The sequence below is a fragment of the Anguilla rostrata genome, chromosome 11, assembly GCF_018555375.3.
Source record: "Anguilla rostrata isolate EN2019 chromosome 11, ASM1855537v3, whole genome shotgun sequence".
Taxonomy (NCBI): domain Eukaryota; kingdom Metazoa; phylum Chordata; class Actinopteri; order Anguilliformes; family Anguillidae; genus Anguilla; species Anguilla rostrata.
The window spans coordinates 25,169,906-25,194,190 of NC_057943.1; the positions used below are offsets into that span (position 1 = coordinate 25,169,906).

The 24,285-nt window shown below is 49.6% G+C and overlaps 1 protein-coding gene across 5 annotated transcripts in view; it reads right to left on the reverse strand.

Moving 5' to 3' along the window:
* The window catches only part of LOC135234383 (adenylate cyclase type 6-like), a 54,676-nt gene extending 30,718 nt beyond the window's left edge, over positions 1 to 23,958 (reverse strand). The window contains exons 1-3 of one of the 5 annotated variants that reach the window (XM_064298947.1): positions 23,645 to 23,958; positions 20,723 to 20,859; positions 19,270 to 20,176 (exon numbers count right to left, since the gene is read on the reverse strand). In XM_064298947.1, the coding sequence (XP_064155017.1) occupies positions 19,270 to 20,175 (906 nt within the window). In that variant the 5' untranslated portion in view covers position 20,176; positions 20,723 to 20,859; positions 23,645 to 23,958. Of the gene's footprint in view, positions 1 to 19,269; positions 20,198 to 20,577; positions 20,860 to 21,538; positions 21,575 to 23,605 lie in introns of those variants that run through there. The other 4 variants (XM_064298943.1, XM_064298944.1, XM_064298945.1 and 1 more) reach the window with 4 other exon arrangements.
* Positions 23,959 to 24,285: the final 327 nt, after the last annotated feature.

Consider the following 24,285-nt stretch of genomic DNA (forward strand, 5'->3'; position numbering starts at 1 on the left):
GTCGCCCAGTGACTAGCAGATCTCGTGACACACAGCGGCGCGCACCAGTCGACTGAGCGCCGCTTGCATGACAAGCGATGCCGCTACGAGTACATCCACGCAGGGAGGACGGCTGGCGGCCGCGACGCGTCGATCGCCGGGGCGGAGCGCGAGCGCTGCGCCGCGTCTGATCCGCCGGGGGAACGTCCTTTAGGCTGGCGCGCGTCTGATCCGCCCGGGGGGGGGAGACGTCCTTTAGGCTGGCGCGGCGTCTGATCGCGGGGGGGACGTCCTTTAGGCTGGCCGCGGTCTGATCGCCGGGGGGGGGAACGTCCTTTAGGCTGGCACGCGGTCTGATCCGCACGGGGGGTGGGGGGAACGTCCTTAGGCTGGCACGCGAGTCTGATCCGCACGGGGGGGGGGGAAACGTCCTTTAGGCTGGCACGCGGTCTGATCTGCACGGGGGGGGGGAAACGTCCTTTAGGCTGGCACGCGTCTGATCCGCCCGGGGGGGGGAGACGTCCTTTAGGCTGGCACGCGCGTCTGATCCGCACGGGGGGCGTCCTTTAGGCTGGCGCGCGAGTCTGATCCGCACGGGGGGCGTCCTTTAGGCTGGCGCGCGAGTCTGATCCGCACGGGGGGGGGGGTCGTCCTTTAGGCTGGCGATGCTAGAGAAGCTCGCGGGTCTGTGGCGCTTTCCGAATGGAAAAATGACACGGCGGCAAGCTATCGATACTGGATTGAGCCGGAGCAGGGGACAGAACGGGAATATCAATCAATCCCTCCACTGTAAAAATATCGCGAGGGGAAAAAATACAAACATTGATTCTCCCCCCCACCCCCACCACCCCAAAACAAGTATTTCAATTACAAAACCGATGGAGCGATTCACAACGCGCGTCTACGCAGGAACGAGGCAAAATTATAACACCGAAACACCAGCATAAACCAGAATAAAAGCAAGAAAAATACATAAATAAATCTTCATTTGAGCATCAATCACAGACTGCAGATGCAACCGTAGTTTCTGTGTCACGACCAAAAGATGGAGAGCCCGGGAGAAGCTTCCCAACCGCGCTATTATGACGGGCGCAGTTCATGTAACGGCCCAGTTGGAAGACGACTTAATGCCACAGTTTAGTCTGCTCAGAGAAAGCAGCGGCAGCAGGGAAGTGTTTACGATAACAATAAACATGGGAGAAAATTGAATATGAATACTGCTCCTGGTAATAGCACTGTCCAAAGCAGCCCACCCGTTTGTATGACCCAGTTGTGAAGCGTTAAGCTGAACTCGGACGTGAAGGAACAAAGCCGACGAAATGAAGCCCCCGCAGCGCCAGGCACCAGCACCCGCACACACCCGAGGAGCGTGGCCCAGCGGACAGGCACCAGCACCCGCACACACCTGAGTAGCGCGGCCCAGCGGACAGGTGAAAGGTCAACGCTACGTCAGCGTTAAATGAGGGGGACTAGCCTTCGCCACTATTCTGATTTCCCAACCCCGACTCTATCAGTCGCATTCAGGGTAACATACGAAGACTGTTACAGAGCTGTTTAAAGGGGCTGGTTTAAAGATGGGCTGGTTCCTGGGCACGTCTCTGTGTTACTGCGCCAGTGCACACCCAAGACTGATCTCAGATCAGTATCTCAGGGCCTCGGTGCGCTAGTACTCACATAGTCTGAGACCTTATGTGTGTGCACTTCAGGTTCCTGTTGTTCCTTCTACACGCATCCCTGTGTGAAGTTCACTCTTAATTCTCTTTAATCTGTTTGGAAATATTGTTCTTTTTTAATTCGCTTATAGCTCTTATTTTACCTTTCTTTTATTAAACTTGGCAATTGCGATTCCTGGAACATAGCCTGTATTGTAAGTGGGGGTGTGTGTGCGCATGTGTGTGTGTTTGTGTGCGCATGTGTGTGTGCACGTGCAGGCATTTCCCACAGGAAAGCACTTTGAGCACACTTGTAGGAGAAGCGCTTTACTGGTAAAGTTGATCAGGTTTATAATTAGAGCGGTTGCAGTATTTCCTGTGCTCTTCCCTAATGGCGGCCGAGTCTCCACTGCCTCCCTGTGAGTGTCCTGAGCCCCAACACAGGCAGAGCTACTGCTGGCTCTGCGAGGGGGGGTGCGGGGCTGGGGGGGTGTACTTGCAGAGTCATAAAACAGGGCCTGCCGAACAGCAGATAAGACCCACTATGACACAGCTGCCAAAGAGCTGCCCCCCCCCACACACACACACACAAACACACACAAACACTCACGCACACACACACACACACACACGTGCACTGTGTGCGCGTGCAGAAATGCTCACTCACTCACTCACTCACTCACTCACTCACTCACTCACTCACTCACTCACTCACTCACTCACTCACTCACTCACTCACTCACTCACTCACTCACTCACTCACTCACTCACTCACTCACTCACTCACTCACTCACTCACTCACTCACACCACTGGAGGACAGAAACAATGTCCACGGCTAGTGGTGGGATGACGTCGCCGCGCTTCCTGATGTAAAGGCTGCAGGCTCAGTCCCCTGTCTGTCTACACTGAGTCAGTGTCACACTGACTCAACGCTTTTTCACTGAAAAAGCTCTAAACAAGTTCTAAAAAAGAGTGAAGGGGAAGAGAGACAAAAGAGAGAAATCTAGAGCATGAGAAACAGAGTGAAGGAGGACAGGTGTGAGAGAGAGAGAAAGAGAGAGACTCATTCTTCCACAGTAATAAGCAGTGATGACATCAGGGCCTTCCCTCCCACCTGAGGCTGAGAGTAAGAATGCTCCTCCATTGCTGTGAGCAGCACTGAGGCTCACTGCATAGCTTAGGCCCAAAGAGTCAAATCCATAAAGCATGAGAGGGCGAGAACGATCCTCTCCCTCACCCATCTCACCCACCCTATCAAACCTTAACCCCCCCATTTGGGACCATGTGATCGTTGGGGGGGTGAAGTCCACCAGCACACACGATAACGCAACAACAGCTCCACCATCTCCAACCACCTGCATCTAACCAGTTGGAGGATAATCACCACTGCCACCAATAGACAAGGCATGCTCTGGTGTACCCTGGGTAATGCGGTGTGTCCAGGTTAATGTGGTGTACCCTGAGTAATGTGGTGTACTCTGAGTAATTTATGTGTTCTGCTTAACGTGGTGCACCTGGGTGATGCAATGTGCTCTGGTTATCGTGGTGTACCCTGGGTAATGTGGTGTGCTCTGGTTATCGTGGTGTATCCTGGGTAATGTGGTGTGCTCTGGTTATTGTGGTGTACCCTGGGTAATGTGGTCTGCGCTGGTTAATGTAGGGCACCTCAGGTAAAGTGGTGTACCCAGGGTAATGTAATATGTTCTGGTTGCCCAAAATGTACTTTCCTTTACTTTTACCATTATGAGGTTCATTTGAATTGTGTATTGAAGAACAAGCCCCTCTCTCCCTTTGTCAGAAATGCAAATAAAAATGAGCTAGGGCCCTTCCAGCTCTTGCTATAACTGTCTAAAATATCTGGACACTAAAGGGTTAATTCCAAGTATAAATCAGCATAATTTAGGGCCAAAAATATTTTGTATTTGTGGTGTTCTGGCTCAGCAAACAGCAAACTGTTGTAGTTGGACTTGAAGGCATATCAACAAATGAACACAGTTGGATCGATAGTTTTTGCTGTTTATTCACTGGTGCCGTATGCTAACCGCTACCCAAGGGAGACCTTTAGCCTACATCAGACCAACTTTCAAGGGCAGACCTAGGCTTTTTTTTTTTTAACCGTAGAAGACTGTTACAGACCATGGTCAAAACTTTGAAAACTGGAAACCAGCTCAAAACACCTTGAGCTGCTCTCTGGTGGATGGATTGAAAGACACTCCAATGTTTTAGCGGGTTTAGTTGAGGGCAGACGGAATGTGTCATCTTTAGATCGGTAGAACCAGAATGACACTGAATGACAATGACATCCATTAATGGAGACAGTTTTGATTAGATCACACTCCTATCCATATTCACACAAACCCACAGCCTCTCTCTCTTTTGGTTTGTTTTGTCAATGCTGCACATCTCTCAGGTTTTGTTTCAGTTGCTTAAATGCTGTCTGTTAGTCTGTCTGTTGCTCTCTCTCTCTCTCTCTCTCACACACACACACATCCATCCACAAACTATTTCAGGCAAGTGTGGAGGACACTTTAAACTACATTAACATTTCGGGCACTTATCAGACACTTTATTCGAGAGAGACTTACACAGTTTAGCTTACAATCCATACACACACCGGGACGCGTTACTGAAGCAACCCGAGTGAAGAATCTCGCTCGAGGGTGAAGTGGCAACCTGGGAATCTAATCTTCACCCCAGGAGTCCCAGGCCGCTCCGCAGCACCACGGCCCTCGCAGAGCAGCTAAAATGCTCCAGCGGGCTCTTACTGAAGCGCAGCCGGCCGTGTTCCCCAACGGTGAGCCACGTTACCGTCCCTTCAGCAAACTCAGCTGGGAGGCGTGGAGGTACAGGAGTGTTATTGTGACCCCAGATAATGAGAGTAAAGGAAACAGCGCTAAGCTAAGCTAATACGAGCTCGCTGAACCCACGCTAGCGTTGGGACCGGGCCTTCGCTGCGGGCTGAGACAGCGCCCGATTCGCACGCCAGGATCAAAGCGCCAGAGCCCGAGCCGAAACAGAAAAGGGCCGCGGTGTAAACAAACGGCTTTTGGGAGAGAGGAAAAGAAAAAGAGAGAGGGAAGGGAAAGAAAAGAAGAGAAGAAAGTTAGCGAAACAGGTCGCGAGTGAGCCTGCTCTCAGTTAGGGGGCTGTGCAGCGCCCCCCCCCCCCTCCCCGAGGCGGCCCACCCGCTTTTCATGTGTGCTGATATTTCTGCCCCCTGTTTACACAAGCCATTTCCACTCTTTCTGTCCCCTTTGTCTTCGCCACAAAGTATTTTTCATTTGTTTTCTGCTAAACATTTTTTTTTTCAATGCCGGGAGAAAAACAAGGCAACTGTAAAAAGCGAGAGTCCCGGGTAAGCGTGTGACGATCGGGGGCGGCGGGCAGAACGGGCCGCGGCGTGGGCGACCCACCCCGCCGGCCCCTCGCCACGGCTCATCAGGAGCGGGAAGAAAACACGTGCAAGAACGACTCAATTCCCGCAACCAACGTCAGCCACGCGTGTTCACTCACAGAGCTTCCCCTGCTGAAGGGACATCGCGTGCCAAAGCAACAGAGGCTTGACTCAACATCAAGTACATTTCGAAGGTTTGGGAATAACCATAACTTTATAAACACCTTTCAAGCATACCTGAAGTTCCAGTGGCCTAACAATGACCTTTTGAAAGCCCGGCTGCATGATTGTGTGTGCATGCGTGCGCATGCGTCCGCATGCAGGTGTGCTGCATCAAAAATGTCCTCTTGTGCATTGTCTGTGGTTACACGGCGAGCCAGCCATGAACTATAACAAACACAAAGTTCAGGGCAAACTGGAAAGTTCACAGGTAAACGGGTTTGGCAAGCCAATGGAAGAGGAGGCTTGTCCATCTCGTGACTGATAAAAGGGCCTGGATACGGGAGAGACGCGGGAGAGACGCGGGAGAGACGCGGGAGAGACGCGGGAGAGACGCGGGAGAGACGCGGGAGAGACACGGGAGAGACACGGGAGAGATAGAGGAGAGACGCGGGAGAGACGCGGGAGAGACACGGGAGAGATAGAGGAGAGATACGGAGAGATACGGAGAGATACGGGAGAGATAGAGGAGAGACACGGGAGAGATAGAGGAGAGACACGGGAGAGATAGAGGAGAGACACGGGAGAGATAGAGGAGAGACACGGGAGAGATAGAGGAGAGACGCGGGAGAGACAGGGGAGAGATAGAGGAGAGACACGGGAGAGATAGAGGAGAGACACGGGAGAGATAGAGGAGAGACACGGGAGAGATAGAGGAGAGACGCGGGAGAGACACGGTCCGTTTGTGAGCCGCGGGTCAGCGCTGGAGACCCGGCGTATCTGGCTCCGCAGAGACAGAGCGCACAGTTTCCACACGGACGGCCAAAGAAACGCGGCTCCCGAGCCGCGCTCCGCTTCTCTATTCATCAGTTTGAGTGATATTAACAGCTTAACAGTTCATATTAAACAGTTTACATTTTTTGCTCTCGGCGTTCGAGCCTTCGGCCCCGCGGAGCGCCGCACGCCGCTGCCTTTTAAGGACGACTTGTTCGAAACGGACGTTTCCACCTCTGGCAGGACGGCAAAAGCGCCCTTTCTGGAGCCAGCGCTGCTCGTCGGGCTCAGACTTGCTTTAATTTACGCGTTTGTCCGTTTCCTTCGAGGGCCACGGTGGAAAGGAGCATCGTGAGCTCGAGCGGCCATTGGCGAAAGCGATTCGAAAGCAGAAATGTGCTTACAAGGTTCTCTCCGCGCACCGCTAAATCTGTTTTCATATGCAAAACTAAAATCCATTAAAATATTTGTTTTAGTAACAGCAGAACACTCGTCTCACTCTGAAGTTCCAGTATACATGCTGTCTGTTTGCCTGAGCACGTATCTTAACCCCGTATAAAATCCCCTGCATCGCATGTGTATGTCTGACTGGCAGCCCCCGGTAGGTGGACTGACTTAGCATTGCAATGCGGTAAGACGCACTGCAGGCGACCCACTGGGACAGTAGGAACACACAGCAGGAGCGGAACAGCCAAAACGTAAGCGTGCAACAGTCACTTAGCGCATAACTAGCACGGCGCCGGCCCATTACCAGCAATTACCCGCGAGAGAGACGAGCCTGCATCATACTGATGTGCGCATTTAGCCTAATAATGATCCGCAGGAGCCAGCTCGGCTCGCTCCGGCCCAGAGCGCGCAGCCCCGGCAAACGCCGGCTGAGGCAGTTAAAAACAAAGAACGGCTTCCGAGAAAGCCGCGCCTCTTTGGTGAAAATGATAAAGCGCGCGTCTGTTCTGCTCGACTGCGCTCGGCCGCCGGCGCTATCTTACAGGAGAGGCACAGAATGCTGCAAGGCCTGAAACCGGTGGCGATAAGGCCAAGATCAGCGCAGCCTAGCACAGCATCACATAGCACAGCACAACGTACCATAGAATAGCACAACGTAGTGTAGCGTAGCATACTACACCATAGCACAACGTAGCATAGAATAGCACAATGTAGTGTAGCGTAGCATACTACACCATAGCACAACGTAGCATAGAATAGCACAATGTAGTGTAGTGTAGCATACCAGAGCATAGCACAATGTACCACAGAATAGCACAATGTAGTGTAGCATACCATAGCACTGCACACCATAGCACAGAATAGCACAACGTAGTGTTACATTGTATACCACAGCACAGCACAATGTAGCATAGCATAACACAATACCACAGCACAGCATATCATAGCATAGCATAGCACAGCACGACCCAGTACAGCATAGTATAGCAGAGCCCAGCTCAGCCCATCCTCCTGTCCACCGCTGTTCTGTAAAATCCAAGGGCAGGGCATGGTGCCATGGTGTGTCCACCCATGTTCCTTCCCTGGGTTTACATAGAAACAGCACTCAGTAGAGCAGCAGGGGTGTGTGGCCTTTGACAGTGTGGCCATGCAAACGCTCTTAAAAGCTGGATGCTGTCAAATCAGTTTTCCTTTAAAACATAAGAAAGTGCTAAAACCAAAACCCAGAGAGATCTCTAATGGACAGTCTGGATGTCAGCACCACCTCTGAAGACAAGTGGGACCCAAAAACACTGATGTGCTTGTGTACTGGACAACAAACATAAAGGCCAAACACAATCTCCTGTGTTCCAGCGGGAGGGAATGAGACACCAAGGGAGAAAAAGTAGAGATGGAGGGAATGAGAGAGTCTTTCTGTTGTTTCATTTTGCAAGTGAGAGCCAGGGGGAGGGGTGGTCTTGCATTTTCTTGCATCTTCTTAAATTTCTTAGTAAAGCTGTATAACAACTGAAATCAATAAACACTGAACGCTGACAGAGGGAAAGAGGAAAAAGAGGGCGATAAAGACAGAGAGGTAGCAAGTGATCAAAGACAAGAGAACTGGGAAAAACCTGGAGAGAAAAGTATGTCAAACAGAGAGGGGAAGCAAGAAACAAAGACAGTGAAGGAAAGAAGACAAGAGAGATAAAGAAAATGTAAACAGAGGATGGAGAAAGAGAAAACCAAGAGGAAGACAGTAGAGAGAGAGAGAGAGAGAGAAAGAGATCAGGTCATCCCATGTGACACAATGCCTCTGAGAGACCCTGCAGGCCGGATATTTTTAGGAGCGGGTCTCTGCGCCTCCTGGCCTGTAAAACAACACCGCCCAGACAATCTGCACTCTCACCGGTGGGACCCCCGCCACCCCGCCGTCAAACCATAAGGGGGAAAAAAACACCTTTTTCACCAAACCGTCCTGCGAGAGCTGGGCCGAAATGTCAGCCGGGGAGCCCCCGGGTTCCGCACCGGCGCGGGGGAGAGCCGCGGGGCCGTCAGCGCGCCCCTGACGCCGGGCGCCCGGCGCACCGGAACCTGCTCTGCGGGGGGGCGGTGGCGCTCCAGCGCGCGGTATTATTAGCCCCGTGCTATTATTAGCCACGCCGTTATCACCGGCGCAGCTCCGTCTATTACGCGCTCTGATTGGTGGAGGCCTGCATCGACCGGGGCCCAGGCTGGCTGGCCGGCCGGCACGGTCACACGGGCACCCGGGTCACCAGCCAGGGGCCCTTCTGAGGGCTGGCAGGGACATTCCCAGCTATTCATGCATTCCATGGCAAACTAATCCCCAAATACACTCAACACAATGACATCAGAAAATATTCATAAATAATAAAGAAATGAATTACAATTCAAACTGGACTAAACCGGTTCAGGACAGAAATGCTGTACTACCCCCTCCACACACACACACACGCACACAAGCACGCACACGCAAACACACGCAAACACACGCACACGCGCGCACCCACACGCACACAAGCACACACACACACACACACACACACAAGCACGCACACGCGCACACACACACGCGCGCACCCACACGCACACACACACACACACGCGCGCTGAATTAATGGCGTCTGCACTCTGCCCAGCCGCCTCAGATAAGCTCATTAGTTTGGGGAGCTGCTCGCTCGCTCAGTCACTCGGCGTACCTGTGATCGGGCTGGACGAGCAAACATCCTGCCCCCTACTGATGCACACTGCTCCCCCAGTGCTGCTCACAAAACACCCAATAAGGGAACACTCATTCAGACAGACAGACACAGCGTGTGAGAGGGACTGAGGGAGGCAGAGAGGGGAAGAGGGAAACAGAGAGAGAAATGGACAGAGGGAAGGCACAGGATATGGGAGAGATAGGAAAAGGAAGAAAAAGAAAGATGGAGGAAAGGAAGAAAAAGAGAGATGGGGAGGTAAAGGGAGAGAGATTGTCCTTCATGGCCGCTGTGCATCACTCAGTCCAGTACTATTTCACACCCCCCCCCCCCCCCACTCACCACAGCCTGGGAGCCTGACAAAGGCAGCCATTGTCCCTACTGTCACCCCCCTACCCTCACCCCACACTAACCCAAACCACTCTGCCCTGACTGTACGCCATCTCAAACAAGGAGAACAAGGGAGGGCAGACAGAGGGAGAAAAAGAAAGCGAGGACTCATCTGCTAAATTTACGGCTTTCTCTGGTCCTGCTAATATATCACACTTGAATCTGATTTTGAATTGGAGAGCTGCTAATGCAGGCAGAGAAGGACACAGAAAAGGTAGGAGGAGAGAAAGAAAAAGAGAGAAAGAGAGAGAAAAGCAGAGAGAGAGAGAGAAACAATCAAAAAAGGTCTCCCAATGAGATGCACATTCCACAGATGAGGGAGATTGATCATGTGACCGCTGTGGGCTGGGCGGGGCCGTGGGGTCTCCATCCCTCCTCCTCCCTCTCCCTGGGCACAGCATAGCCTGCCCATACCCCCCCCCCCCCAGCGCCCACGCCGCGCGGCAGGCATGGCGGCCAGATAAGCCCGGCGTTCCGTGGGAGTTTGGACCCCCCCGCCCCCCGAGCTCGGCCGACCTGCCGAGAAGCTGATACCGGGGGCAATACTGGCCGATAAGGTGGTGTTAAAAACGATCTGGTCTGACCATATCCAGATTACAGCTGAGCTTGTGCATGTACATCACTTGCATGTCACGTCTCCTGCTCTCATCATTTCAGCCCTGAAAAAAAAACTGCTTTTACTGTTTTTGTCTGGCTTTTTAGACTATAATTAAATTTCTAAGGTTACTGTGAAAAGCTAATGTAAGTTAATAATTCATAGCACTAACAATAACACTTCAAAATATGTGGCTTTGTAGGCCGCACATAGAAGCCTGGGCCTCGATTCGTTGACAAGCCTGGAAACCTCTGTTAGAATGTGGCTGAGGTTGTTTGAAGTTAGAGGATGACAAAAACTGTTTCTGGATCAGAATGTTGCTACATTTATTTCAAATTAAGAGTTTTGAACTTCAGCCCGGAACAGGAAGTTGTAGCGCTCCTTCAAATTAAAAGCGTTCGTATTCAGCCTGCAGCGCCGACCTCACCGCAGCTATCGTTTCAGATTTTACAACAGAGCTTGTTTCTTTTACCACAAAGGGACTGTTTGCAGCTTAAATATTGGGAAATGCAGTTATGCAAGGTCTGAAATACAAAGTGAGAGACCTGGGCTGAACTTTACACAGAGGGAGCGAGGGGATATCTGTGAGCAGCGAGGCTGATTTGTGGCCCACGGAACGCACAGCTATGCAGATGGGCACGCACACCCAAACTTCCTGCTGCTCGCATGACTGCACGCCGCGCGCGCACACACACACACCGAGAGTCCAGGGTGGAACAGAGAGGGAACCGCAGGGCTAGAGAGCGGGGCGGGGCTAGAGAGAGCGGGGCGGGGCTCGGGCGAACACGCAGAGCCGGGGGGAACGCCGGCGCGCTCGGTTCGCGGCGGTCGTCGGGCGGAAATTGTTTATTTGGAGTCGCCGGGTTTCAGCCGTCCGCCAGTTACTGGAAGCGCGGCGTGCGCCTGCTCCCAGTGCGAACACAGACAGATGGAACCCATTTGCATCTGAGGCGTGGCCAGACGGAGCTGACGCCGCTCCGGTGCCCGAGACGGGCGGGATGGGTTTAACCTCGAACCTGCTCAGGGCCTGAGAGGAGCCGGCCGACCTGGCCGCGCCCCCCAGGCCCGCGCCCCCCAGGCCCCGCCGTGCGCCCCCCCGCCCGCTTCTGAACCAGCGCCGGCAAGCAGAGTAAACTCAGAGCCCGGGAAAGGAAGAACGAGACGCTCACTCCAAACCAAATTTAATCCACGTTAAAGTGGGGCACACAAACCAAACGTTTAGAGCCCGGGTGGCTGCTCGGCTCGATGTGTACAAAGAGTTTTGTCGACAATAATTGAATTCAGCCATTTTGAGGAGGGAAATGTGTTTCTGGAGGCAGCGCAGTTCTCAGTCGGTGATGTCCATAGAGGCCTAGTTTGCTTCTTCTCTTCAGACTCCAAACAGCACGAAACCCACTTAGGGTCCCAACCCATAGCTTAAAAGGAAAAGTTTCCGCACTTTGCTCAATCCAAATTCTGTTAATTATGTTTATTGTAGCAGTAATCCAATTAATTGTTGCCTAATACCTAAAGTTCCAAAATGTATCTTCATAGAATTCTGTCCAGCTTGGCAAAACGTCCAACTTGGCATTGTTATACAATTCCCATCAGGCACTTCACCCACAACTCATAGACATCACAGGCAATGGCATCACTGGCAATGACTTTGCAATAAACTGTGGGAGTTTGAGGAAAGGAAAACATGGAAATGGCTTTGCACATATGATAGTTTAACAAAGAGATATCATTTCATAAAAGAAAAAAAATCAAGTTAGTGACAATTACCCAAGAGCATGCGTACACAAGTACACATATCCCTTTTGGAATAGGAGTGGACTTCTTCCCACCTATGTCATCAGGAATAATGTGTCTAAATCTTTGGAGTACTACCATGTTAAGCAGGTTATCACATGTACTGTATCACCAGTGGCTGCAGCTGGAAAAGGGAACTTTTTTTGGTGCGCTGTCCCTTTAAGTACAGGGCTGAAATGCCTGTCCTTACACCAGGCTGTCCTCATCAGTCCTTTTAATGGCACTTCAGTAATGAAGGAGAGCGTTTTGAGCACAGCGCTAATCTGCGTCCTGTGCTCCAATAAGGTGTAACGTGCGTAATTACGTTACGGATAAACAGCCGCCTGAGTGCGTTCCCCTCTAACGACGGGCTCGTACCTTAACCTGCCCTACGGGGACGCCGGGTCGTATGAGAACGCCTGGCAAAATAAATGACCTTCCGCTGCTCTGAATAGAATGAATCATGGCAGGTAAGATGGGGCCATGAGGGGCCAGTACACGCCGGGGGCTGGGGGGGCGGTCCACATTTTTCAATAACCCCCCCCCCCTCCCCCCACCAATACCAATGTATCCCAAACATACTGTGTGGTCACATGAAACCAGATAATACCTACATTTGCTATTCAAAGGCTTCTACAAACAGTGTTAGGAGGAAATGGCCTCTACAGGGAACCCAAACCCTTGTGTTTGATCAGTGCAGAGGAGAAACTCCTGATCACACATCTGCCTCTTTTCCTCTAATTACCCACAATCCACCCCTACATTACTGACAATCCCCCACTTTGCCACTGAATGCCAAGCAGAGACAGAATGTGCCGTGGTTGTGACTTCAGGGGGCTCAATTTGGGCTGGAACTCAGAGTGTTCTGGCGCAGGGCCAAATTGCGACCGGCAGCTTGCTGAACCGGAACCCTGCCGTACGACACGTCCCAAGGTTTTCTCCGGGATCGCCACAGAACCCCAGGGCACGACATGCCGGAGTAACAGGGGAACCTCCTCTCTTCAGCCACAGAACCCCAGGGCACGACATGCCGGAGTAACAGGGGAACCTCCTCTCTTCAGCCACAGAACCCCAGGGCACGACATGCCGGAGTAACAGGGGAACCTCCTCTCTTCAGCCACAGAACGCGCCGAGGGCCACCAGGCAGCTGATCTTACTCACAGATGAGCCAAAACCTCAAACACCGTGTGTGTGTGTGTGTGTGTGTGTGTGTGTGTGTGTGTGTGTGTGTGTGTGTGTGTGTGTGTGTGTGTGGTGTGTGTTGGTGTGATTCCGTGTGTTGTGTGTGTGTGTGGTGTGTGTGTGTGTGGTATGTGTGTGTCTGTGTGTGTGTGTGTGTGTGTGTGTGTGTGTGTGCGTGTGTGTCGCTGTGGGGGGGTGTGTGTGTTGGTGTGTGTGTGTGTGTTGTGTGTTGTCGTGGGGTGTATGTGTGTGTGCGTGTGTGTGTGTGTGTGTGGCGGTTGGCGTGTGTATGTGTGTGTTGTGTGTGTGGTGTGCGTGTGTGTGCGCGTGTGTATGTGTGCGCGTGTGTATGTGTGTGTGTGTGTGTGTAAGTGAATGTGTGTGTATGCGTGTATATAATGCCAGATATGCACTGTCACTATACCAGCCAGTACAAGCTCTTTCTTTCTTTCCTTCTATATAATCATTGCTCATTTTCCCCCTTTTGTTTTGTCCTCTCTGAAGCAGTAGGAACTACAATACACACCATGCCCCCCACCCCCACCCCACCCCGCCCCCCGTCCAGAGAAGAGCACAAAGCAGGGCCTGTTTCTCAGCGCGGTCCCCAGTCAAGCTGTATTATATTATCATGATATTCAGGCATCAGGCGGCCAAACAAGCTCACTCTGATCCGACTGACCTTCAACCAAGCGCTCGTCCTTGACTTACAGAACAACAACATAGAGCCCCAGAGCTGCACGCACACACACACACACACACACATACAGGTATGTATTCACACACACACACACACTTGAGCATAACATATGTCAGGCATTAGCACACATAAGCGTGCACACACAGACACACGTGTGCATTCACACACACATACACGCACAGCGCACACACAGAGACATAAGCCCAAATGCAAACAGACTGTCCTCAAACACAAACTGCCAAGCAAAAAGCACGTACTGTAATAACATAACACCAGTACAGTGCTGGCATATATATCTCAATTCAGATACTCATACACTTTTCTCCATTGAGGTTGAAACAGAAATTCCCTTATTAATTTGTTAATATGGCAGAATGATTGTACACACATGTAGACAAACTAGCTCAACCTGAACCCACTCTGTACAGTTTATCCTAATGTTATTAAACAGCACATCAAATTATTATTGCTACTGCTTCGTCCTCAACTGGCTTCTGGTAATTAAAGATCGTGGCTTTGTCACCCCTAAAAAGGGAGGAGCTCCAGTACATGTGCTATCAGGGCCTCAATGTGTTGAGGCAATGATGTCCCGTGTCCTGCTGTGGGAGAACAAAGTCTCCTGACCTGTCCCTAAGCACCCAGCAAATAAACTATGAGGTCACAGCTGATAACAGTGACAGTTGCCTAACAGTTGCTTGTATTTTTAGAGACAGCAGTGAGGGTTCAGTGGCTTAGTCTGCCATCCCACCCCGCCCCTCCGGACTCAGGAAATTACAATAAATAAATTATCTAGCCGTCGGTCACATGACCCTCTCTTCATTCGGTGACACAGACGACAGGGCGAGCGGTCTAGCGTGTGACTCTGGGTCACATGACTGTGGTGCAGCTGGACAGTGACCCTCCCAACCACGCTTCAGCCACACACAGGCCTGGGCTAGAGGGGTCCAAGACACCAAAATGCAGCTCTGAAAGGCAGTGGTAGATCATTCCAAAAAGCCACTAAATGATACATTTCACTTCGTGTTCAAACCAAGCAAAAAATTGAACATTTCCTCTAGGAATATTCACTAAGAAAGTTAAAAATTAGATTTTTTTTTTTGGGGGGGGGGGGTAAATTCAGCTGGATGTGAGGGCTTCAATTGGCCGAGATTACACCCTTATCACTCGCTAGCGACCCCCCACTGGCTGAACTGGCGCCAGCAAGCTCGTCTGTCGAGCCGCACATAAAGTGTCTTCCTTGGGCTCACACCCGCGCTCGTCTGACCTGCAAACTGCGGTGTGATAGGAATCGGGGGTGTCACGTGCTCCCATCAGCTCAAACCGAGCGAGGGGCGGCTCTTCCCATGTCAATAAACACATAGCATCACCGTGGGAACACTGGGATCCAAGCCGCACTCTAAGCTAGTTCTAGCCCTCTTCCTGAAATGCATGTGTTAGCGTGCCAAAGAACGTGCCAAAATGTGTGTATTTACTGTACTTGAGTATGCACCATTGTTTTCCTTTCATTACACTGCTCTTTCTGAAACTTGCACCCCTTGAGAACTAGTTTTCCCATTAACCAAACAGTCCGAGAGTGTGTGTATTTTTTTATCAACGGAAAGAGTGAATCAGTTGATCAAAATAAACAAAAAAAATCTGTGTACTTTTAAAATTTGTGTCGCCCTAGGTTATCGGTCTAGTGGTACTTTCTTCAGTGGTTACAGCATTAATTGTTGTTTGCTAGGTCAACAGTACTCTTATTGATAATTAATGAGCCTCTGTGTCTTCGTGGTACCGCATTTCTGTATTCCTGGGAGATCCACTGATGTACTCCACTTCTGTACGTTACTCTGGGTGAGAGCAAGTTCTAAGTGATTATAATGTAACATCTTCTATAAGGAGCTTGAAAAGGCGTATACCCTATTGGGTTGACTCTGTAACTTTGAGGTACGCATCTTAGATGCCCTACTGCACTAGTGTACACTGTACCTACAATTTAAAATGTGCTGCTAGTTTAAACTGAACCAGGCTGCGTTGGTGCGGGACTGCGCAGCTCTGCAGCAAATGCACTGAGCGGGAGGAACAGAAGCGTACGCTCCTCGCAGTGAGCAACCAGGTACCTCAGAGTTCCTCAGTCACATTCAGTGCCAGTTCCTCCATTTTCTTTTCTTTTCTTTTGGCAGTCACATTTTTAAAAGATATAACTAATTTGCCGCAATGGGAGAAGTGCCTGTAGGACGTACCACAGAGCGATTCTTTATGGCACATGGGGAACTTTAGCACGACACAATAGCGACATCGCCTACCTCTAGGGGCAACAAACAGATAACAGGCATGTGTGGGTAGCAGCCTGGGAGGCGGAACGGGTCGGACTACAGCTTACAGTAAAGCACAAAGGTTAAGGAGCTCACAGCCAGAGGGGGGAGAAGGCCGCTCTTTCCAGAACATCCAGCGGTTCTGGTGCATCTAAGGTGTGTGGAACCTGAAATAGGACAACCTACCATGTGAGGACCGGCGGGATTAATCTGCTTTAACGCAGAACTGAGCTCTCACAGATGACCAAGCACTTAATATGGCCGACTCAAACACCAAATGCAAAGCGAGAGGCCAGACAGGGTTAGTCGGTAAGAAACGAACACAAGTTCACCTTATAAGCACCTTTTAACATGCATGCCTAATTAGGGCCCAAAATCAATCTGAACTTTCACTGGAAAAGGTCGATACCCATTTCAAAACTGACCCCAGGAAAACTTTATTTGGACCCACACAGGGGGTACACAACTGGTCGATGGTCCTAAAAAAGCCGATTTATAAGTGCTCAACATATCTAGCCAAACACGCTCCCCGGGGTTGTTTTTGCCCATAGCGCCACCTCCGGTTTTGCTGGCTCTGAAACAAAAAAAAGAAACAAAAGCGAGGGCTTCGAGGGGACGGAGCTCATTTTTTGATATTCCCTCTGAATGACCTCCGGTCTGGCAAAATTTCCCCACTGCTCCCGGATGCCAGGTCATAACACTTTCACCGGAACATCCTAGCCGGCACATTCAACTGTTTCTGCTATGGAACTCTTAAGTGCAACAATTCTGTGTGAGCTTGAGTCATCGCCATGGCAACAGTACCATTTCCCTGACTTCCTCCTGGCTGGTCAGGAGGCAGACCCACTAGAAATGCTGGAACAGCAAGCAGATCCCCTTCTATTTTTAAACAGATTAATCCGGAACCAAGTATGGGTGTTTATAGGGCAAAAAAACAACGGCCGATAAGCAACCTCTTCGGCGAACTATAATGTGACAGACAGCCACCCGTAAACAGAAAACAAGCAGCGGCTCAACAACAGCGAACGCTACCAAAGCATTCATAAAGCTGCTCAGTGCACGCCAAGGAGCTCATTTCCAAATGTGTGGCACCTTCCAGAAAGCAGAAAAAGGTCATCTCTAATTCATATTAAATTATAACACAAAGGCAACCTAACTTCAGAACTTGACAGGACTCAAGTTCTGAAGTAGCAGAAACAGCCTCGTATGGCCTTCCTTTGGGGCAAGAGGGGACTGTTTGTAGTCAGAAATGCACAGATAAGCAGATAGGCCAGCGATGTTTAGCAAAAATATACGAGGGTTGGGTTTCCAATACGTTCACAACCCCGACAGCTCACCCAGAACAGGTAGCTGAATGATACGATTTGCGCTGAATCGTATGGCTGTATTGTGGTACAAACTGTGCATATTTTTTTATTAAGCGGTATCCTTCCTGTTGAAGCCTGCTATATGTATCCTCTGTCCATCCTGTTTTTGCAGTTAAACTAGCCCTCAGATTGCAGCTATTCAGTCTAAATATACACAAAGCTTGCATATTGGTAGGCCAACATTTTAAAGAGCATGAGTATACTTTTACTAGAGTTACTTTTACTAAATTATTACTAGATGGATCAAATACAACCTGAAAAAGAGTCTATACATTTTTGCAAAGTCATTACTGTTATTTCAATTTGAGAAGATTATAATGTAAAAGGTAACAAAAGGTATATTGCAACAGTCAGACACTATATTTGTAATGTATATGATGTATCGATAATGTGCGAACCAGCAACTTTTGACCAGAGGTTAGCAACTGGTGACCAAAATGAGACAAACAACCTCCAATCCAGCTACAACTTCACTAGGAAGCAGCATCTCCACCACCACCTGTCTCACACCACCTCTGTCTGCCTTTGACTGCCTTTCCCACCACTGTTCACCTCGAAATCAGGGCCGCAGACAACAACAAGAAAATCTATGCATACACACAAGGAGCTGTTGTTTAAGTAAAGTAGGTCCCAAACCAAAGTTCTGGGTGAGAAGATCACGTCTAAATATCAAACTCTGGAATATATTATGCAGTTACTATTTTTGCTGTGCCATTTTGCAGCTCTTACATTATTTATTCAATCAATAAATCAAAATTATTGATTCAATCAAATGTAATTTTCTATGATATGATTTACATTCACTTAACTATACAGAAACATACAGTGGGTATTAAAATGGACATAACAAAACATTTTGTTAATATATAAACATGGAACATTAGTCCCAAGCCCCATTTTAGATGATTCGGCAAACTCAGTAGCTGCAGTATCATAATGCAGAAATAACAAATATCCTGCTTACGTGAACAAATTAGGGGGAGTAAGACTTACAGGCTTTTACACATTTGTATGTGTTGTGTAGTCATGTTAAAACCACTGCCTTCGTATGCTTAAAACACACCCATTTACTGGTGGGGGGCTCTACTTCAATTTGAGATTTAAATCTTCAATTCTCTTCCAAATACTGTTATTAAAGAGACATAGTCTTCCACTTCTGCGCATTGATCTTCCAGATAGTGTTCACCATATATTGGCTAACTGCAGTGTTACAGAAGTGTGCCATATTAACTATTTTCTGAGATTTATCTGTGAAAAAAAATGTATCTGTGAGTACTTTTAAAAAATCCCAGAAGAAAAATCTATGCTGGATCAGACACGTTCCTGATGAATACTAATTTCAGCAGTGAGTGGAAGACCCCCAAAAATCAACCAGTGTTTGGCCACGCAGAAGGCAGAGACAAAAATATGTTGTGAAGAACGGTGCCGAAAACAATTTCACAGGCAGCCCAAACATTTCACGAGCAGGAACAAATGAAAAACCTGTTCCACACACACACCACTGCTCTTCCCGAAAAACACACACATGGCCCTGCTCTTCCTTACTGACAAACACACACACCTACACGCACATTTTAATTCCTCGTAACTACTCTGTGTCAATGTCCATACATATAGTTTTCATGTACATTGCAAACAATTAGTCATTTTATACAGGTACCACACACACCCACAGAAGCTTCCTTCAGGAGAGTCACATTAACCAGGCCTCACCGATGTCACACAGGTGAAGACCCTTATAGCTCAACATCTATTAACATCTAGTCAATCAGAAAGGCATTTTTCAATCTGTAGCCCTCCAAACAAGCGATCAAACAGAATCCCTGGCGACTGGCCCGAGGAGTCAGCGGCACCCGGGGGAGAGGTCTTACCTGTTTCCACAGGAAGCTGTCGTCCAGGTTGAGCCTCCAGGCGGTGATCAGGTGTATGGAGGAGAGCACGGCGCCGCTCAGCACGGCGGCCCGCATGCGCACCGGCAGCAGCGTGTAGATGATGTAGATGAAGAACACCGACCACCAGATGCCCTCCGAGGCACTGCGGGGCGCCACCTTGTGGACGCCGAAAGCCTGCACCACGAACAGCACGCCGATCACCAGGTAGCTGACCATCCACATGTAGTCCTGGTGGAAGCCGTTGCGGTTGCACACCACCATCATGGCCAGGAAGAGGGCCATGGCCACCGACAGCACGGAGGAGTAGGCCACGTCCGGCGCGGCGTGGACGCAGTGGAAGGTCAGCATCACGCCGCACACCACCACCAGCACGCCCATCAGCATGGTGAGGGAGCTCTGGTTGAGCCGGAAGAAGTAGCGCTGGTAGAGCCGCTCCAGTTTGGTCGACTGGAACTTCTTGGACTGGAACACCTGGACCACCCGCAGCCAGCAGTCGGCGGCGGTCACCCCGCCCATCGCCCCGCCCTCCTCCAGCCCCGCCTCGCCCACCCCCCAGCCTTTCCTCCCCTTCAGCTCGCCGTCTTCGAAGCTAAGGTCCACCGACTTCAGCCCCACCTCCGCCCCGCCCCCTCCCTTTTTGCCGTAGTGGTCCTCTTGCCAGCCGCAGCGCTGGCCGAAGTTGCCGCCGCCCCCGGCCCCGCCCCCACGGTGCTGGGGCGGAGTCTGAGGGGGCGGGTCCCCAGCCTCGGGGTCCCGCAGGCAGCTCATGTAGCGAGGGTTGCACAGGGAGCCGCCTTTCCGCTTGGACCTGCTGCCATTGCGCTCCCCCCACGCCGACTTCTGGTCGTCCACCCGTGCGACTAGGAACCCACTGACCCAGGACATCCTACAGAGACACAGACCGAGGCTGAGAACATGGTGATGGGGGGGAGGGGGTGGTTGAGAGACACAGGAATTTCAGTGAGACTCATAGATCATGTTTCTGCTTATTTGTCATAACATCATTTCAATAACAATGCAAAGAAAGAAAAACAACCCAGCTTTCAGCTGCAAAATGTATATCACTATTTACATGCATGCGTCTACAAGACTATAAATATCACCACACAGACAAATTAGACTATTCACAGCCCCAGGGTTGACAGGCTAGCCAAGTTTTTCAACTGGGCTGTTATTCATCGTCTGTATGTGTGGATGGAAAAGATCTCATATTAGGCAGTAATGAGAGGGACCCCCATGAGCCCTTCGTATGATCAGGCATTACTGCGGCCTCTCACTGTCTCTCACCTGTGTGGGTTCTGGCTTGTGTCCCGACCCTGCTCCCCCGAGCTAGGGCACGCATCTATCCTCGTGAGCGGTAAGAAGGCAGCGGTATTTGTGTGTGCGTGTGTGTGTGGTGTGTGTGTGTGTGTGTGCAGTGAGTCTGCTTAACTGTGTGTTTGGGGTGATGAGGTTCGTGAGGAAGGCGTGAGTTTGAGGGTCAGTCCTGAATTCGATGCCAGCACCCGATCGGCAGGCAGGTTTGGGGGACCGTCTCTCCGACAACGCTTATCCTCCAAACGCCTGCATCTACAGACAGACAAACAAACAAACAAACAAGCAAACGAATGAGCAAACAGGACCAGCGTGGTCTGCAGGTGAAGCAGGCGACTCTGTGGGAGTCCACATTTGTGCATTCAGTGGCTGTGCAGCCTGACAGCTTTATCCACCGCCCACAGGTCCAGACCATAACAGTCAAACTCCGGTCACAAGCGTGTCTTTGATGGATAGAATCGTGACGCACGACTCTTATTCTGAACTACTGGACGAGTCTGATTCAAACTCTAAATAGAGTGACTGCATCCATTTAACTGTTTAACTTTATTCACGAGGCTGAAACAAAGTTTCCCAAATAAGGAAGCTAGCTCGAAAAAGCGGGACAAAAATACACGGACAGAGACCAAACAGAATCAGAGGAACAGGCGTCTTTAAAGCTTGCTTTTTTCCCCATCCACGAGTGCCAAACTGTCCCTGTAATCCCATATATATGTGTGCAAACACAAATAGAGTTGTACAGAGTCAGGAAGGCCGTGTTCATAAACACACACATACATACAAACAAACACTAAGTTTGCCATGTCATTTAGCAAAATGCTAAAAAATTTTACTTTAATTTTTACTAAATAATTACACCCTGAAAACTCAGGGGCCCACTTTCAGGACACAGTGGTCATCTAGAGTACCTCTCTCTACACCAGTGGTAACCAACCCTGTTCCTGGAGATCTATCGTCATGTAGGTTTTCACTTCAACCCTAGCAACGCACGCCTCATTCAACAGCTAGATATCGTGTTGAGCTGCTAAGTAGTAGACTCAGGTGTGCCAAATTAGGGTTGAAATGAAAAGCTAAAGGATGGTAGATCTCCAGGAACATGGGTGGTTACCACTTCTCTAAATTATTGTGTACACAGGATTGTATGAACTACTAAATACTGCCTAAATACTGTTAATCTGTTCATTTGCAGACACTATTTTTTTTTATGTGCCCCCCCCCCCCCTTAAGAATGAGTCTGGGGATACGAGTCTAATAAGGTCTACTGGTGAAATAACGTAACGCTCCCGGCTCTTAACGAGTTCCAGAGGCCCGGATAACCTGCTGGTGTCGGAGGGCCTGCCGTGTTGATGAAGTAATCACAAGGTCCTTGCCATGTCTGCCCTGAGCACTTTTCTGAAAGGGATGCGATGGGAGGGACAACAAGCTTGTTTGGACGGTGACCATAATGTTTTTTTGGCCAAAGTCACAAAGGGGAATTTTAAAAAATAACCATCCAGTTTGAAATAATAATTTACCCGTCAACTGAAAATATGCTCAGCCCAGGGCGATCGGATGTGTTATAATGTGATGTGATAATTGGACGCATTCGGAACATCAGTCTCGCCAGCAACATTAATGGCCCTTTTCGTATCATTCTTCCTTCCAGCTCCATTCCAAGTGCTCTCTTCTCCGTGCGCGCGCGGCTGTGTGTTGTGTTCATATCCCATGTCAGCAACGCAGAAAGCCATTCCTGGTACCTCTGAACGACATTTCGGACCGATCGACATCACCACGCGGATGTTATAGCCTACAGCGCAACTGTATAGCAGCGTCTGTTCGACATAACTGTTCACTAAATTCCTTGCTCCCACGTTCAGATGGCTGACATCAAGCAAATAAGATGTTGCAGCAGTTAGGCTACAAGACTTCGGCAATAGCAGACATGATCATAAGCTTGGTATGTTATGTTTCAGTATTAACCATTAGCTAGAAAGACTGCAGCAACGTTTTCAAATATAAATAGGCTATAGAATGCAGCGTAGCGCCATTCCATGTAATGTTGTGGGTAGCCTATCCTAGACCAATTTTGTGCACACTCACATTACATAACCAGGGATCGCTCTGTGTATGTGACAACCATATTACATATCACAGCAGTGACCATTTCGCTGCAGTTACAGTACGGTTGCTAACAATGTGCTGTTTCTTATCCAGCGCAGTGTGTCACTCGCACTCGGTTGTCAAATATGCGTCTCCTCGAACTAGCAAACCTATGTCGGAAACAAAAACGGAACGTCTTTAAGACACTTAGGCTACGTCCTCCCTCAAATGAAAACGAAGTGGTTAATACTTAATTTAAAATTCTCAGACTACTTATAATTCTAGCTCATCTGTGTAGCCTGCATTCCAACGCACCGCGGTCCACATTAACCCGCTCTCAGATACGCTAGGCTACTTCCGAGCAAAAGAATATCGACCTTCAACTGTTATTTCTCCGCTGTTACATTTCCATTTTCAAAACGGTTCATGTTGTCATGTTTGCTTATTTGCGTGGTACAGGGAACGAGTTAGATGTGTTGTTTTTCCATTTTGACTTTGATCTATTGCGACCTCTGCAAATGCGTCGTGTTTAGCAGGGGATAGCTAGCGAACTATATTTCGCCCATGCAATATAGGCTATTAGTTTAAAATACAATGATACGTGATTTGACAGACCAAGCTACGTGTTACTGCTGGCTACATTGTAACCGGGTGCTTCGGCAAAGCGCACAGAGCGATTCTAGCAATATGAAACATCCCGAAGAAGCGAACGGTGGGAATGAACACAACGCCGCACACAGCTAGAAACATAGCACGCAGACCATTGCGCACCCATTCTGTGTTTTAGAGAGCCTGACATTCCAGCAAAAGACAGACAGGCTTCTTAATTATCGTAGATATGACAGCAAATATTGGTTTGGCCGCTACCCCATGCCAAGAGCCCTAGATGAATCTCGCGAAAAACAGAAAAACGGACACTCACACATTAGGACAGGACACCCTCGAAAGAGCAAGGACTCACCGCGAACATAATATTTAACAAGATTCACACAGCCCTCCCTGTCGAACAGTTCCGTCCAAGCCGCCGTGTCGTTGTCCTCGGTGTCAGTGCAAGCGGCTCCCGCGGTTGCGTCCTCGTGCATCAGGGACTAGGGCGATGGTTTCACAATTGCAATAGTGCATTAGGCTCGCGTCCCGCTCTCCCTACATTTACTCCTGTCGTTTCTGCCTCCCTGACTCTATCCCTCTCCCTAGAATGCATATATATACACACACATAGCCTACACACGCAGTGGTACTAACAGCTCCCGAGTCCCCCTAGAGGTAGCTATATCTGTCTGCGTCTGTGCGCGCGCGCACGGGTGCGTGCGTATGTGTAGGAGTATGTTATTGCTTTTTTTTTGTAGGTGCCACAGTGATTAAGATTGGCCGATTCTGAAATGCTATATTACGCTCATGGTACATAAGGGTCGCCACGTCTTAAGACAGGCAACATCCTTTAGGTGACATACCTACATAAATTTATGGCAGGAAATGTTTGCGCTGGATCATTTTTAGGATTTAAGGTCTTTTAAATGTACTATAGACGCCAATTAGAAACTATTTTTCACTCGCATACATTTCTTTATTAACTGCAATTTTCACCGCAAGAAATACTTATGC